Raw genomic sequence first — 16,145 nt, 5'->3', positions numbered from 1 at the left:
CATGGCACCTCTAGCAGGATTGGGTCAGCAAGGCGGTTCTGGTCAATCAGGACTGCACCTCAGACTGGGTTTGGAAGGGCCCCTTCTGGTTACTGGACACGGTAGATAGCAGGATGCAAGTTTTCAGCGAGCAAGCCTTAATGGTAGCAAGCCAAGCTGAATCAGAATTAAATCCCTTCAAGTTTGGTTGCAATTGGGCCAGGCTAGCAATCATTTTGCAATGCTAGAGTCTGGATTCTGCAAAGAAATCTGGATCTTTCAAAGAATTCTGGAGTCAGCTACAAGATGAGGATTTCTGCAATGAGGTGCTGAGCGGATATCTGGATGGGTTCTGGAAGCAGTGTGTTCTGGAAGCAGTCTTCTGGAAGCAGCGTGTTCTGGAAGCAGTCTCTATGCGTTGTGAACTCCTATATTTATCCATTACAAAGTTTATGGCATGGGCAGAAATTCAAAATACACCCCCATGGTTGTGAGTGGCTACAGGCATGTCCTTTGTTTTGGTTGGCAGCCTGAATAGAGCTGTCATCTTATGACAGGATTTATGAACTCCCACCTGGATTTTTACCCAAACATACTTTTGCACAAATGTACATCGATACCATTATGTACCAGTATAAAATTGGACACATATACTTGATATTCGATTGTCTACATTTACATTCACGTCCCATCTTTCTGGGAGCTGTATTGGTCATTCTATGGATTTTTATCAATTGTACCCATAACACTTTGGATTAATCATTTCTAATTTGATACATCTCTGGGCGCTTATCAGTGGATCATGTACAAGCAATTGTAAGTTTGCAACATTAATAGTTTTGCCACTATCAGACATTTTTCATAACTTCGGTTCCTTAAAAGGTACGAGTTTCCTCAATGTCTTCAAATCACAAGGCTAAAATGAGTTTCATGTCTACCAAGTTTCAGATGTATCCCTCTGTAGGTTGCTCAGTTAAAGAGTTTTAAACTTTAATCAAAAGTAAGGATTTCACATCAAATGGGTAACCTACACTTTTCAGGCAGCAGCTGTCCAGTCCTTTGAAGTTCACTGAGAAACCTCCTCCACATCTCGCCCCTCCTTGCAGAGGTCAATGCTCAGCCTGTCCTTTGTTCTTTGGTCAGCCAGCAGACGATTGTCTAATGCAGCCCCATTGTGTGGCTTGTTGGCATTATGCGGGAACCATTAGCAGCCATTAGACTTCCTGTTCTCAAGGAAGTGTCAAGCAGGGATTTCAGTTTTCCCAGGACAGGCTGTCAGACCAGAATTACATAGTGGATTGGCCCCAGACTTGGCTCCTTGACATTAAAGTCTTTTCATTTCAACTATAAAATATAAGCACAGTTTATAAAGGATTTAAACATTTTAAAAGAATGAGCCCTTCACAAACATGCTTGAAATAGTGGATTTTGCAATTTTCTCATGAAAAAGAAAATACATTTAAACTGGGTTTGGCAGCCAATTTCCTTAGGCAGCTGGCAGGCAGTGATGCCTGGATTCCTCTGACTGCCTGGAGAATCCATGATTTCAGCACACTTTCCTTTCCATAATTCTCTGGGAAAATGACTCAATTTTTAAGGGCATTTTCGGATTAGGCCCTTCTGTGGCCTTGTTTCAGGTGACAGATGACAGCAGTGATTCCTGCTTTTACACCACTTGCAGCTCTTTTGGTGGTTTATGAACTCTCTGCAATTTTGCAGATTTAGTGCGCACAGGGGTTATTGCCTCCATCTTTGGCAGTTTTCTTTCCCCCTTGGCAAAGCGGTGCAATGTGGCTCAGTGGCATAGATAAAAAAATACTTCACAAGCCCTTGCTGACAAGGGACAAAGGAAACTGAAGCGACAAGCAAGAGGGTCCCTCCCTCCACACACACACACATGTTTTGCCAGCGACAGTTGTAGATCACTTTGGTCGCTGGCCTTCGGGTAGAGAGGTGAACCTCCATGACCTCTTATAGTAAGTCCTAACCCCTATCTCATAGCCTCTCAGCAGCCAGACATGGAGGTTCAGAGTGCTGGAATTGTAACGTAGAACCTGACCTCTGTCCACTGCCCCCCACCGAGAGGGAGAGCAAATCCTCTCAAGTTGAGGAGCTCCGGACATATTTTCCAGTCAGCCAAATCTAGGGCAATCAGTATTATCATGAACCTGATTACTAGGAATGCATAGAAGAGGTGGAAATTTCAGTCCACTAAGAACACATCCCCCAATGGGCCTCTCGGGGGAAATTCCCTGGAGCACAACATCTTGCACTACCTGTTGACACTGGAGGTCAACAGGTCCATCTGTGGGTGCTGCAAAGGTCAAGGATTTCTGCATGAACCTTCTGGCACAGCTCCCACTCATGGAAGACAGACACCTGCCCACTTAGGGCATCCACCACCACAGTGTCATCCTTCCCAGCCAGATGAGCTGCCGACAGGAAAATGTTGTTCTCCAAAGCTCAGAACCATAGCTGTATCACAGGGGCATGGACCCTACACACCACCTCTTGTTGAGATAGTACATGGCCATGGTGTTGTCCATGAGGATCAAGACACTTTCCCCACTGGCCACAGGAAGAAAGGCTTTTAGGGAAAGCTTCATCGCCCGCAGCTCAGAGTGATGTGCAAGTTGGTCTCCGCCAACGACCCCCTAACCATGAAATCCACCAAGTGAGCACCCCAGCATTTGATTAGCTCTTTTAAGTTCCTCGTCTAATAATTTAGCTCTGAACACCCCCGGAGGTCGTAAAAAGTGTCTTCCCTGCATTGGGTGAATGACTAAAAGGGTATAAAGTCACCATCCCTACTAAAGGGCAAAGGCGGCTGGGTCAGGTAGGGTCATGTGTGTGCTGAATTGCAAGAGCTAGGGATTTTGCCTTTGCCTTTGAGGTTTGAAACTTTTCTAAAGACTTGTCCACCTTCGTTCTAAACAACTCTGCCAGCCTCGTTTGAGGTCATACGTCCGATGAAACGAGTGGCAGTTGCTGGATTTGCTTCCACTTCACCCCCCCTCCAACTACTGACTCAACTATTGACTCTCCTCTCAACTATCTAAATCTCGCTATCAAGAACATTCTCGATATTCTAGCACCTGTCATGAGGATCGGTCTGAAACCTGCCACCAAGCATAACACTTGGTATGACTCTGATCTAGCAGCCCTGAAAGGCAAGTGCTGTGCTGTGCTGCTGAAAGAAGTGGCAGACCTCGAGCTCATCCTCTGATGAACTGTCCTATCCCCTTCTTCAAAGGAATTATCGTCTCTACATTCGCTCCAAGAAGAGGCCAGCATCTCTGGAGCTCTAAACAACACATCTGACCTCTTTAAAATATGCAAGGAACTAGCCAATCCATCTGCAGTTTCTACCTCACATCTTCCTTTCCAGGCCCTCTGCAATGTACTAGCCACCCACTTCACTGCTAAAATGTAGGCATCTTGAATGTGTTCTCCTCCTCCCCCTACACCCATCCCTCTGCTCCTCCTCCTCCCCCATCCACTCTCCTCTTTCTCTCTTGTCATGACAGATAAGGTAACTACAGTTGTCTACTCTAGGAAGGTCTCTTCCAAACAGGTCTCCCTTGCCCCTGCACTCACCGACTTTTGTAACCACTCTCTTGTTACTGGCTCTTTCCCCTCTTCCCTCAAGCACTCCCTTGTGCACCCCCTCCTGAAAAAGCCTTCTGATGACCCTTCATGTATGGCTACCTACCGCCCAATCTCTCTTATTGCCTTCCTTGGGAAAAGTCTGGATAAATTGGTGTTCTCCCAACTGACCCAGCATACTGAGCTTGTTGGCTGCCTGCAAAACCATGAATCTGGATTCCGAGCTCCAGAGTCACGGAAACTGCTCTCCTGAACAGCTGTGAAGAATTGCTTGCATCGCTCGATTCCAACTCACCTGCTGTTTTCATTCTACTCTATCTCTCCTCTGCTTTTGACAAGGTTAACCACTCCATCCTCATAAAATGGCTCCATGATACCCTTGGTATCTCAGAGAGGGCACTGGACTGGCTGACATCCTTCCTCACTGACCGTCCCTCCCAGGTTATCCTGGGCTCTTTCTCCTCACCTCCTCTACCTCCACTTATATGTTCTCCAGGGCTCCATCCTTTCCTCTTGGCTCTTTAACATCTATCTCGCCCATCTTGCTCAACTTATCTCCACCTTCTACCCACACTTTCAGTGTTATGCAGACGGCACCAAACTCTTCTTCAGACTACCTTCTGCATCTCTTCTGACTTCCTCTGTCATTTCAGACTTCATGTTCGCCATACGGTCTTGGTGTACCTCCAATGATCTCTGCCACAATGCCAGCAAGACTGAGATTCTTCCTATCGTGTCTCCTTTTCCCTCTTTTCTCCCTTCACTCTGGCCACCCTTGATGGCCCCAATCTCCTTCCTCCATAACCAGAAACCTGGGAGTTATCTTCGACTCCTCTCTCTCTTTCACTCCTCACATCTTGGACCTTGTCAAGAAGCTCCATTTCCAACTCTACCTCCTCTGGGGCATCCTCCCTTTCATCACTTTTTCCCAGAAGCTTGTTGTCTCAAGAGCTCTGCTACTCTCCATGCTGGACTATTAGAACAGCCTCTTCCTCAAGGTACCTTCTTCTCATCAGCCCCCTCCAGCGAATCCAGAATAGGGCTGCAAGACTTATCCTTGGCCATAAGCTCAGAGACAGTATCTCTCCAGTTCTAAAATCTCTCCACTGGCTCCCGGTTGCTGCAAGGATAACATTTAAATACCTCTGCATCATCCATAAGGCTGCCTGGAACAAGTGACCACACTACTTGCTCTCACCAAATACGCCCCTCCCAGATCCCTCCGATCCTCTTGTTCCAACTCTCTGCTTGTCAAGCGTTTCTCTGAGCAGAGAGCGAGAGGCTGTTCCATTTCCTTGGCTTGCTCCCTCCTCTGGAACAGCCTCCCCCTTTCTCTCACTCTGGAGCCGGATCTCAAGTTCTGCAGGCACCTCAAGACCTTCCTCCTCTCCTCCTTCCCATGCTAAACCCCACAGTCGCTGTGATTGGTGGCATGGTCCCTTATGCGTCCTTCTGGGTCCTGGTCTTCTGACCGATCGCCCGCTGCATCCAACCTCCCCTGCTCTTGCCTCAGGGCACCACTTGGCCTGTTGTCTCACATGTCTGCACTTATTCCATGGGCTGGTGACGCCTCTTCCATCTACTAGTTGCTGCCTGGCACTTCCTGCTGCCTTTGCAAGTGGCTCTCTGGCACTTACCTGTTGCCTTTGCAATTGGCCCCCTCGCCCTTCACCCATCTTCGGAACCTCTAGCACTTACCCCTTTCCTTGTCCCTTCTCTCTCTCTGCACCTGTACAATCCAAATGTTCACAAGGCCTAGTAGGACCGCTGCTATATTTGTATTTTGCTCATCACTTATTACATTACATTGTCTTGATGCTCCCTTGTTCCCTTCCCTTTGGCCTGTGAGTGCTTTGAAGCACAATATCTTGATGTATAAGCGCCTCACAAAGGTCCAATAAAATAAAAATAAATAAAATGCCACTAGCATTAAAAGATAACAATGATCTTTTCCCGGTTACATTCAAAAGTATTTCAGTATTTTAATGTAATATTCTCTCACTTATGACAATATCTACAAAGTTGACATTATTGCTTAGAGACGATGTCCTTGATTTAATGCCTCTATGGAATCTTTGTGGATAAAAACAAAGTCCAATGCCTTCTCTTATTTTCTATTGCTATCAATTTAAATTAATAAAAAGTCTTTTTGGCAAGATACTTAACACCTGAAAATTAGAGGACAACAGGTTCGAATGTAAGCACCCCTTTCTTAAGAAGACTAGCTTTGCAAGAAAACAGGTGCAAATGCAGAGGGGAGGACTCTTTGTTGGATTGCGTCTGGTAACGCCTTATTTAAAAAAAATATGCAATAAAAAATATGCAATCACCTATAAAACTTGCCACTGTCCAGAGCATGCAAAAGACGAGATGCAACTAAAATAATCTCTCCAGTGGTTTTCAGGGAACTCTGCCCTAGGCCCACGTGTGAAATTATGGATAAAGCCACCAGTAATAGTAATGCAATTTATCAACACGCCCATGATCCACGAGACCGAGCAATTAGCGCATCTGTTTTAATGAACTTTCTTCTAGTTCGTCTTGGCGGGCACAAGAAAGGTTTACAAGGCATGTTGAGTTGAGTCACTTACCAGCTATAGCGCCGGCCAGAAGCAGGTATCCTGGACTCACTCGTCCATCTTCACCTGCAAACGAAGACTTGAGATGTGCGTAGCATGGGAAGTAAATGGCAGAAAAGGGGATGTCGCGTAGAAAACACGCTTTAGCACCCTACAAATAAAAACAAACATATTTAAGAAGGCTTGTAAACTGGAACGAAACAGAAGTGGAGATTGATGAAACAAAACAGCCAGTGATTTCAAGAAATAATCAAATTTAAATTCAAGGAAAAAGAATGTGGTTGGTGTTTGACTCTCTTGATTTATGATAAGGAAATAAGACTATATTAATGGTATATGCCACTACTTGAATAAGCAGAGATTTGTATCAAAATGTAACTCCACGTGCATTTCAATTACTGAATGAAATGTGTGAGCATTGTTTCACAATGAACTGCATCCTAAAACAAAGACTGTAGGAAACCTTAAACGATCCCAATAAATGTCCGTTTCAGAGTGCGTGAAGGTGGTCCGTAAAAATGTAAAGGTTTGTAGTATCTGCGGTTTTTTGTGTAAATAGGTACCATTCTGCAGAGGTTTCCGGCGTCCTTAGATAATCCAGGAATGCCAGACATTTAACTCAATGAAGCGGATGCTAGTATGCATTAGAAAAAAGCTTATAGGGCACTGGGAATACATTAATAGAATTCATACCCCAATAGGTTGAGTGTGCAGTAGCGAAATGCCGAACTACGTCAGTGAGCGTAGTAAGTGGACTTCACAAAGAGATACAAAATGTAGATGAGCGTTACTCATCTGCTGCAGTGCAAGCACCTGATGTGAAAGATTGACACCTGGCATGGGTGACATAAATCATGTGGTTAATTCATCTCTGAAAGGGCGGTCTGCTAAACATCCCCCACTGCATTTAAAGAATAGTGCACGCAAGCGCCCTGCTGCATCGGTGTCCTGACTACTGCAGCAACTGCCCTTCACAGTACAGGGCAGGGGTAGGTTCAAAGGTCACATGGGCCTTCTTGACAGCAGCTCGGAAACCATGTCCCTGTAGACAGGGACTGTTTAAATTCAGCCCCTCAGATCTAAAATAGCATTATTGTTTTCCCACCAGTCTGGTGGCAGGGTAAACTAGAAGAATACGTCCCACCCGGTTTTAGAATGCATCACAGAAGGCTTTAAGAATTCAAGGATTAAATTTGATAGTCCAGGGTTTTTTATCTAGAAATTTCACAACTTGGCTGACAATGGATTGCAGGGAGGCCAGACTAGTGGGAGTCCCTGGCCTATCCCTTGCCCTCCGGTAGGCTCCCGCCACCATAGCCCAAGCTTCCCTACTTCAAAGTCAGTCATCAGGCAAGACTAATGACAGGTAAATTGTATTATCTAGTGCTACCCTATGCATCAAGTGAGGGTCTAATGGCCGTAGCCTTATCTATCTTATTACATCTGCGATCTCACCAAGGATTTCAGCTATCTCTCATGATGCCAGACAATGTGATATTTGAGATGTGCCATATTCTATCTCACTGTCTCGCCCTCTCCTGCTCTGCTCCCTCCACCTCTCTCGCTAGTTCCATGTAATATGCTGACATTTTAATGCACTTATGAAATTGAACACAGTACCTTCCACTTGGCATATATAGTGCAGTTCTACAAGAAGGGGGGCAGGGATTTGCAAGAAAATTACAGACCCATTTCGCTCTTGGACTCGGCTGGGAAGATATTTGCACATGCCATTCTTTACCACCTCCAAAAATGGACTGATGAGAACAATATAATTAATGACCTACAGGCTGGCTTTCAGAAGCATAAAAGCATGGTGGACCAACGTTTTAGACAATTTTTATTAATTGAGAAGTACACTGTGCTAAAAAATATGAATTTATATGCGATCTTTGTGGACCTGAGGACCGGGTTTGATGCAGTCCCAAGCGATAAACTGTGGTTGGGCCGTCAAAAAAGAAAAGCACCCTCCCATCGGATTGCTGTGATCCAGAAGCTAAATAGTAATAACTGGGCGTGGTCTTGAAACACGTGTGTATAGGCGCGTTATAAATTCCATATCATATGACATGGCTGGCGAGACCACAGCCCCCTTTCCTGTAAACAGGGTGTGAGACAGCGCTGCGTCCTTGCACCTTTACTTTTCTGAGAATATATGAAGGAAATCGTAGTAGCCTTGTTGGTGGACAACATGGATTCCCCCAGGATAGGACGGGACAGATTCCTTGATGTGATTATAACGACACCACAAAAAAAAAAAAAAAAAAAATCACAAAAAGAATAAAAAATAATGCTAAATAACATATTTCTTTAATAACTAATGTAATAGTACCGAATTTGATATTATATTAATTTAAAATAAATTATGCATAGTCTTTGAATTGACTATATTAAAACACGAATGCTGCAATATTATTTTTGACCAGTAGGCGTTGCTCGCATATATATGTCTTTTTCCAGCGTGACGTAGACGGAAGTTCTCATCTGCTATTTTCAACTGTTCCTTGGATCCAACCGCAGGTGCTGCAGGACGTAGAGTTTTTATCTTTTTTCCTGGATTTCGTTTTTTCCCCCGAAGAATGAATGTTGTATTTTGTGCTTCGTTCCCGGTTTTGGATTTTTTTTTATGGGTACTTGGTGCTTCTTTTCCGTGCTTTTTTTCCAACTATTTTTTGGGATTCTTTCCTGGATCTTTGAAATTTTTCCTGTTATGGTGCTACTTTGGATTCAATTTCGATGGATTTGTGGGGATTATTTACTGGATTTTGGCCTTTTTTTGGGATATGGTGCTACTTTGAATTGGATTTCAAATCATATTTTGAGATTCTTTTCTGATTTTTGGAGAAAAAAAAATAGATAGGGTGCTACTTTGGTTTGGACTGGGAATGATTCATGTGGATTCTTTCTTGGTTCTGGACAAAACCTAAGTACATTTAATTAGCATTCTTATTTTTATCGATTTATTGGACATTCTTTTTTAGATTTATGTTGATGTTAGTATTTCAGGTTAAAAGCAACACTCTGTAGATACATATAGGTTCTAACTTGTCGAAGTTGGGGATACATTCTTTTAGTCTTATTGACTCTTACCTTTTCCTGTGTTTTTCAGTTATTCTCCTGATACTGTTTGCGCAATGTGTAATTCAGTGAATGATTGTTCACTTATCAAATGCTTAATCTCCATAACGTTGGATTTAGGGTGCTAAATTTGTGCCAGCCTTCTACCAATTATTTGTTTTCGGTGTATCCTGGGATGCTAGCTAAATAGCAATTTCAAATGCTTTTGTGAAACTGTGGGTTTCTTCTTTTGACACTTCTTGTCATAACACCAATCTAATTTGCATCAAAATAATTCAGACCTGCAGACCTCTTGTACTTTTCGCCAAAATGCTTGTGTATAATGGAAATAACACCCCTGAATGTTTGTATTTTGAAAGGCATCTTTCACACTTTTTATTTGTGACAATTCGAAATCCATTATTATGGTTATCAGTTCCAATGGTGAAATTGTATCACCAATGTATTTATATAATTACATTTTTTTTTTTATTTTTTTTATTACTTGTATTTAATCTTTAAAAGATTTTTACAAGAGCGCTTTCTGGAATGGATGCAAACCTTTCTAATGTTGCCTAGTGGATGGTTCGAACCTTACGGTTTAGTTCCTTGTCCATGCATCTATCACCTAGCTTACGGATTGCGATTTATTCTTTCCAAAGCCAGGTTTAGGAGTTTAGCAGTCGCCGTATGCCATCGAGGCTTTTCGCCTGTGATTAAGCGGTTCTACCAAATATCTTCATTTCCTACAAATGATGTAGCCGTCAGGGGGGTAAAGTAGGTGCACCTGGCCTGGTGAACATTTATAATTTGTTACTTTTAGATGGCATTAAACTATAAAGCAGGGGAAATCGATTGTTCAAGATGCTTCCATGTACTGAATAAAATTGACTAAATGGCCTTGGGAACACTTAAGTACCATCAACTTGACAATGCGTTGAATTTTTTAAATAATGCATACCCTGCAATGGCCCGAATATGATTAGTTTTCCCTCGGTTTGTTTGTTATCATATAGTAAAAACGCCTCATTCTTTTCAGTGATAATACGCGGAAGTTAAATATTAGGCATTTGCCCTGTAATGTGAAATGGAACAATTTTGCACACTTCTCCAACGATGGACCCACTTGGCTGTTCATTAAGTTTTGTTTCAGCAAATTTTCTTTTAATTTCCACATTAATACCATCTGGAATATGATAACGTTCGCTCTCTTGAATTAAAACAGTTCCATTTGTAATCGCCCTGCCACGACACTCGTGAGTAGAGTATTGGCAACATCTCCAGTATATTTTGTCACCCTTTTCATTATCTTTACCAAGTACATTTACATGTAATATTAGTGGTTCCCTTTTTGAGACATTGAGAATTCCATTTTGCTTTCGATAATAATTACTGCATTTAAAAAAAAAAGAACATGTAAACAATTTGAAAAAACATTACTGACATCGATCAGTTTTCCAGTTTACACATGAACTTACCTTATCCTAGCCTATTAATTCTGCAAATAAAATGTATTCCTTTTCAGTCTTCTCAACTACTAGATATTGCTGCAAGTATGTTAACGGTTCATGACCTCGAGTGTCTCTGTTTTGGGTTCTTTATTCTGGCTAGCTTGAAACCATTGGCAAGGAATCCTGTTCGTTGTTTTATATTTGTTATTTTGGCACCTTACATTGGCATCCACGCATTTCGTTATTTTCCCTTTGGTTATTTATTTTTCATAATGTTTTACCTTCGTTATTTTGGTTTCGTTAAAATCACATGTAACCTTATTTAGGGATCAGGTTTAATGAAAATGGCATTTGGACAAGCCAGGTGGAGAAGGCACCTATTATATTAGGGAAATATGGTGGCGCAACAATATCCTTTTTTAATAAACATGGGAGAGGGGCAGTCCACCCGGCCATAGAAAGCTATGGAAAAACTATCCCTGCTACCTCTATGGCTCAGAGTTATGGGGCAACTCAAACGTCACTAGCCTCACTAGGGAGGAAAACAAATTCATGAAACAACTGCTTCAGCTCCCTCGTTCCACCGCGAATGCTCTCGTACATCTGGAGCTAGATGTACGCCATGTATGCGATTTGGCCTCTTTTTCTCCGACCTTGTATTGGATAAGCCTTTGGAGTTCAAAGGCGCTGGGGAAGTATCAAGAGGCCTTGAAACACCTCCTAGCCCACGAAAGAGGTGAACGTATTTCCTGGGTGGCCCATGTAAAAAAAAAAAAAGTTTGCTTGAATTGAATGAGGCCAGACTGTGGGAGGAGCCACACGATACACACAAGGGGACCCATAGAACGATCAAGAGAGCAGATATTGTCATCAAAATGAAAAGGATGATGGAAATGCCAGCAGACTCTATTGTGGGCCGACGTATCTTAGTCTTAAAAATTAATTCGGTCTAGAAGGTTTTCTTAACTATCTGTTGCCACAATTTGCAAGATCGCTTTTTGTAAGATGCCGAATTGGGACATTACTTGTGGCTACTATAACCCACCACTAGACAGGAGGAGGCTCAAACGCCTGCCCCTTTATGCAGTCTGAGAGATGGGACAGTGATTCATTTTTTTGTTTTTATGTACTGTTAAAAAAACGTTCAGACTAGGATTTGTACACCCCTTGCTTAAGGATGCTGGAGTCCGCTCCACAGTTGAGGCACTGGAATTATGTAAAGGAACATCAAACCCACACATTGTAACTTGTGTTGATCAATATGTTCACAAAGCCTGGCTCCGAAGAAGAAAATAGATGAGCGAAACGAGGGAGGATAACTGACTCAACCCACTTGAATCTGAAATTAGGACAGCTATGTGATAAAGAGATAAAAACACTACTTGCTGTTCCCAATAAGAGGCAGAAGGGCTGCAAATATAATCTCCTGTCTGGGCTCTACACGGGGAACTGCTTTATTGTACCTCTCCTTTTATCACACACTTTGCACTTTATTATATGCACTCTCTCCTGTTCTGTAATGAATTCTGATTGATTGTGTTTTAATGTTTTTATTCATGTATGTTTTTATTAATGTGACTTTTATGGCATTTTAGCTGAATAAAGTATTTTGATGATACTTCCTGCATCTCACTTTCACCTGTCTTCCCTCTCACCCTCTACATCATATTATTTTCCTTCCAACTCTCTCTTCTTCCCAATACTCCATCCTTTCTCTCTCCTCTTCCTCCCTTCTATCTTTTGCTCTCCCCCATATGTCCCTCTGATCATTTACACTGTCCCCCCCCCATTCACTCTGTCCTGCTGCTCCCATTATTTTGTCCTTGTTACTCCAATCTCACTCTGCTCCCTTCTCTCTCCCGGTCCTGCTACTCCTTCCTATTCTCTCCAGCCCCCAACCCTCTAAACCAGTCTCCTCTTCCTTTCACTCTCACTGCTCAATATCTTTCTTCACTCTCTTGTCTCTCCCTATTTCACACACTCTATTCCCACATGTTCTCACACTGTCCTACAACCACTCCACTCTCTCATGCTTGGTACCACTTTCTCTCACACGCAATATCACTCTTTTCCAGGATTTCCAATAAGTCTTCAGCACTCTGCTCACGCTTCAGTCATCCGCCTGGTCTCTCAGCCCATCACCTATCCTCATAACCTCACCCGAAAAACCTTCATCCATGTTTGTGAGCACATGCCTTAAATACCGGGGCTTTCCTTCTCTACTGCCTCCTCCCCCCATTGGTCACTGCTATTATCACTTGACTGCTTCATCCAATCTACCCCCTCTTTTACCCTGGTTTTGAAAGCCCCTCTTGGACCCCCCTTTTCACTATCAGGCATTCCAGGAACTTCATCGGCCCGGTCTTGTTGGCTATCTACTACTGTAAGAGGCGTGAGAGAGGAGGACCTACCACTACAAGCAGCGCTCTAATAGGTTTATGAACCTTAAATACCAAACATACGTGCTTGGGGGTAGAGCAGTGTTTCAGGTGAATGACAGACCCTGTCAAACGAAATAACACTCTAAAATAGAGTTAACAAAAATACATATTTTATTGTTATACCAATGGGTTAAAAATGAGAACTTGCTTGGCGGTATATAACAGTACAAAAAAGGACAGTTACATAAAAACAGAAGGTTTATCAAAACACTACAATAAATAAAGTGTAAGGAGCTGTGCAAAAATCGTTATTTTACTCAACATAAAACTCGCATCAGACACCACTTTCACTCTTACTCATGCACTCATTCAGATTTTAATAACATTATACATCACAACATGTTTATTTCCATAATAGCCTATTCAAACTAATTCAGGACATTCTTCAGGGGCTAACTGTCTAAACATTTTTGACAAATACAGATATATACAACAGAGCGGCATTCGCTTTAAAGTGCAGCCATATTCACTTATTAGTGATGCAGCACTTTTAGGTTTTGTTCATTATTCTGATCTTGAAACATAATAAACAATGGTGCGAGTTACCATGTTTCTAGGAGTATAAATCTATACAGCACATACAAACTAATTGCAGCGTGCCAGTGCGTATTAGTCGCACAATTTTAATTAACACGGGACCCAAAGATTGGCTTGATTACTGTCATACATTTTGGAGATGAAAATAAATTAATGTTCTCCAATACTGACAAGAGGAGAAAAACACTCTTCTTAGAAATATGTGGCTATCATCTGCCCTTGGCTAGCAAGGGGTTACAAAAGATTGGCCTTCCTTCTGACCAGTTGGTCAGTCAACGGTCACTTGCTAAACTATTCTATGTGGTCTATGCATATACAGCTTCACTGATTCAAAAATCCTTCTAGGAAACGTCTTGCCACAGTTGAAAACACATTTATTTTTAAGGAGACTGATGGCTGTTGGTCTACAAGTTGCCTATTCTGTACCAGAATTTTGTGCGGGCTATGTAATATCGTATGCTGCATTCTGAGCAGTTGATGATTCAAAGTAAAACTCATCAAACACAAAAGAGTTGCTAGCGTGAGTTAAAACCGAACTGGAGTCGTCCGTAGTAGTGGCCAGTGCTACTGTCGTGGTAGTGGGCAGTGCTGCTGTCGTGCCCTCATTGGCCTCTTCGAGCAAAGAACGGTGTCTAATCTGGACGATTGAACAGAGCAGGACATGGATAAGCGGAAACGTGTCCCACTCGAGGTGCCCTGGTTCGTGCTTAAACTTATGCATCACCATATTTGGGGACAGAAACAAGCATTCTTACCTGGAAACCAGGATCTTACAAATTATTCTCCGTTCAATTGTTGAATTACCTCACTCGAAGTGGAATTGGACAATGATCAGCGTTTCACTGGTTTTTACTGTGTTTGCAGGGATTGGGCACTTGGGCTGGGGTGGTTGGGCGGGTTTGTCCGAATGATGAAAGGTAATGAAGCAGTTCTTACGTTTGGATCTACCGCGTTGTGGCATGCTACTTATAAATTTGGGAGCTATGCGCTTACCAAATTTTCGCTTTGTGCTCGCAACGTGCGACCGTTCCAAGAGGATATTAGGCCCCAATGCTTCCCATGCTCTCGCGTTCAAGACTAATGTCGCTAGTTGGATGTGAAGTCTGTTTTCTAATTGTGTACATTGCAGCTTTCCTGTTTGTGCCTCCCGTTAGTTCAGTTCTCTTTTGCTCTTCATATCCAGCGTGTTGTTGACTTGGATACTGGTTGCCTTGGAAACAGTATCAACTATGCCGCGGGCTCAAGGTTCCATCTGCGATGTCAAGGCAGATTAGAGATCCATTATAACTAACAGGCAGTAAAAGGCTGAGCTGCCTCTAGAGTGTGTTCTCGGGATGGTTGTGTGCGGATATAATGGCCGTAAACAGGTGGTTGGTGCCTGTTGTGCCGGTATCGGAGAAACAACAGGATATTTCTCTTAAACGTTGTGTATATTAATTGAAAGGGAGCATTCACCTGGCTGTTTGCCAAAGGTCACCATTGACAAATGTCAAGACTCAGGATCTCTAGCTCTCCACAATGACCATTCCAGTTTCTCGTTTAATCCTTTTTCAACACTCTTCGTTAGATAGATCAGCTGTTCTTTTTTAAGAAGTAACCTCCTGTCGGGATGTCTATGCATTCCTTGTTGAAGTTTGTACAGAAGAGACAATCTGAGTTCCTCTGATGATGTACCACTACAATCCAATGTCCCACCATTGGTGCATTCTGGGTCTGATTTTTTAGGCAGCTTTTATGTTGGCTGTTCGTTAGTTTAATTTTTCTTTCGGTCTTTCCTACATAGAGTTTCATACACTGGCACCACATGACGTTTATTACCATCAGTGTATTACAAGTAGTAAAATGGGTTTATTTCCATAGTGTTGGTAGTCCAACGTTTATTTCACATGGGTGTGGCCAATTATTTCTGCCATACTCCATTGTTAAGGCAGGGTCTTCTGTATTTTTGAAAACCAAACTGATGTCATTACGTGTGATGTGGTATTTAAGATTTTTGCTTCTTTTAAAAGCCACAGTTGGTCTGCTTACTAGTTTGGAACTTTTTTCTAAGATATTCCAGTTTTTGCTGATTATCTTCTTGATTGCATTAGAGAGATGGCTATAAGTGTTTACAAACACTAGTTTGTCTTCTTTTCTTTTGTTAGTTGACTGTTCCTTATATTCCAGGAGTGGGTCTCTGTTGTTATTGGTTGCTCTTTTTAGCGCTGTTGTAGTGAGCTCGCTTGGCTAACCACGATATTGTAGTCGTTCCTTCATCTTTTTTGCTTCTTTTTCTAAATCATCTTTATTGGTGCTATTTCTTTTTAAGCACAGAAATTGTCCTACTGGGAGATTATCCCTCACATGGCAAGGATGGAAACGTCTGTAATGGAGGACAGAATTCCTGTCAGACGGTTTGTGGAACGTTTTGAATAAAAGGATTTTTTGGTATGATTCACTGTGATTGTAATGTCCACGAAATTGAGTTCTTCAATGCTGTAGTTGAACGTGAAATG

General features: G+C 42.4%; 1 protein-coding gene across 2 annotated transcripts in view; it reads right to left on the bottom strand.

The window, feature by feature from the left end:
- The window catches only part of SLC25A13 (solute carrier family 25 member 13), a 1,524,563-nt gene that overhangs the window by 52,051 nt on the left and 1,456,367 nt on the right, over nucleotides 1–16,145 (bottom strand). For both annotated transcript variants that reach the window (XM_069648547.1, XM_069648546.1), the window contains exon 15: nucleotides 6,177–6,315. In XM_069648547.1, coding sequence (XP_069504648.1) covers nucleotides 6,177–6,315 — 139 coding nt within the window. The remainder of the gene's footprint in view (nucleotides 1–6,176; nucleotides 6,316–16,145) is intronic.

This window comes from Ambystoma mexicanum, chromosome 2q (genome assembly GCF_040938575.1).
Source record: "Ambystoma mexicanum isolate Mex_15411 chromosome 2q, UKY_AmexF1_1, whole genome shotgun sequence".
Classification (NCBI taxonomy): Eukaryota; Metazoa; Chordata; class Amphibia; order Caudata; family Ambystomatidae; genus Ambystoma; species Ambystoma mexicanum.
The sequence above is the reverse complement of the archived record's forward strand: the minus strand, read 5'-3'. Positions and strand labels throughout refer to the sequence as shown.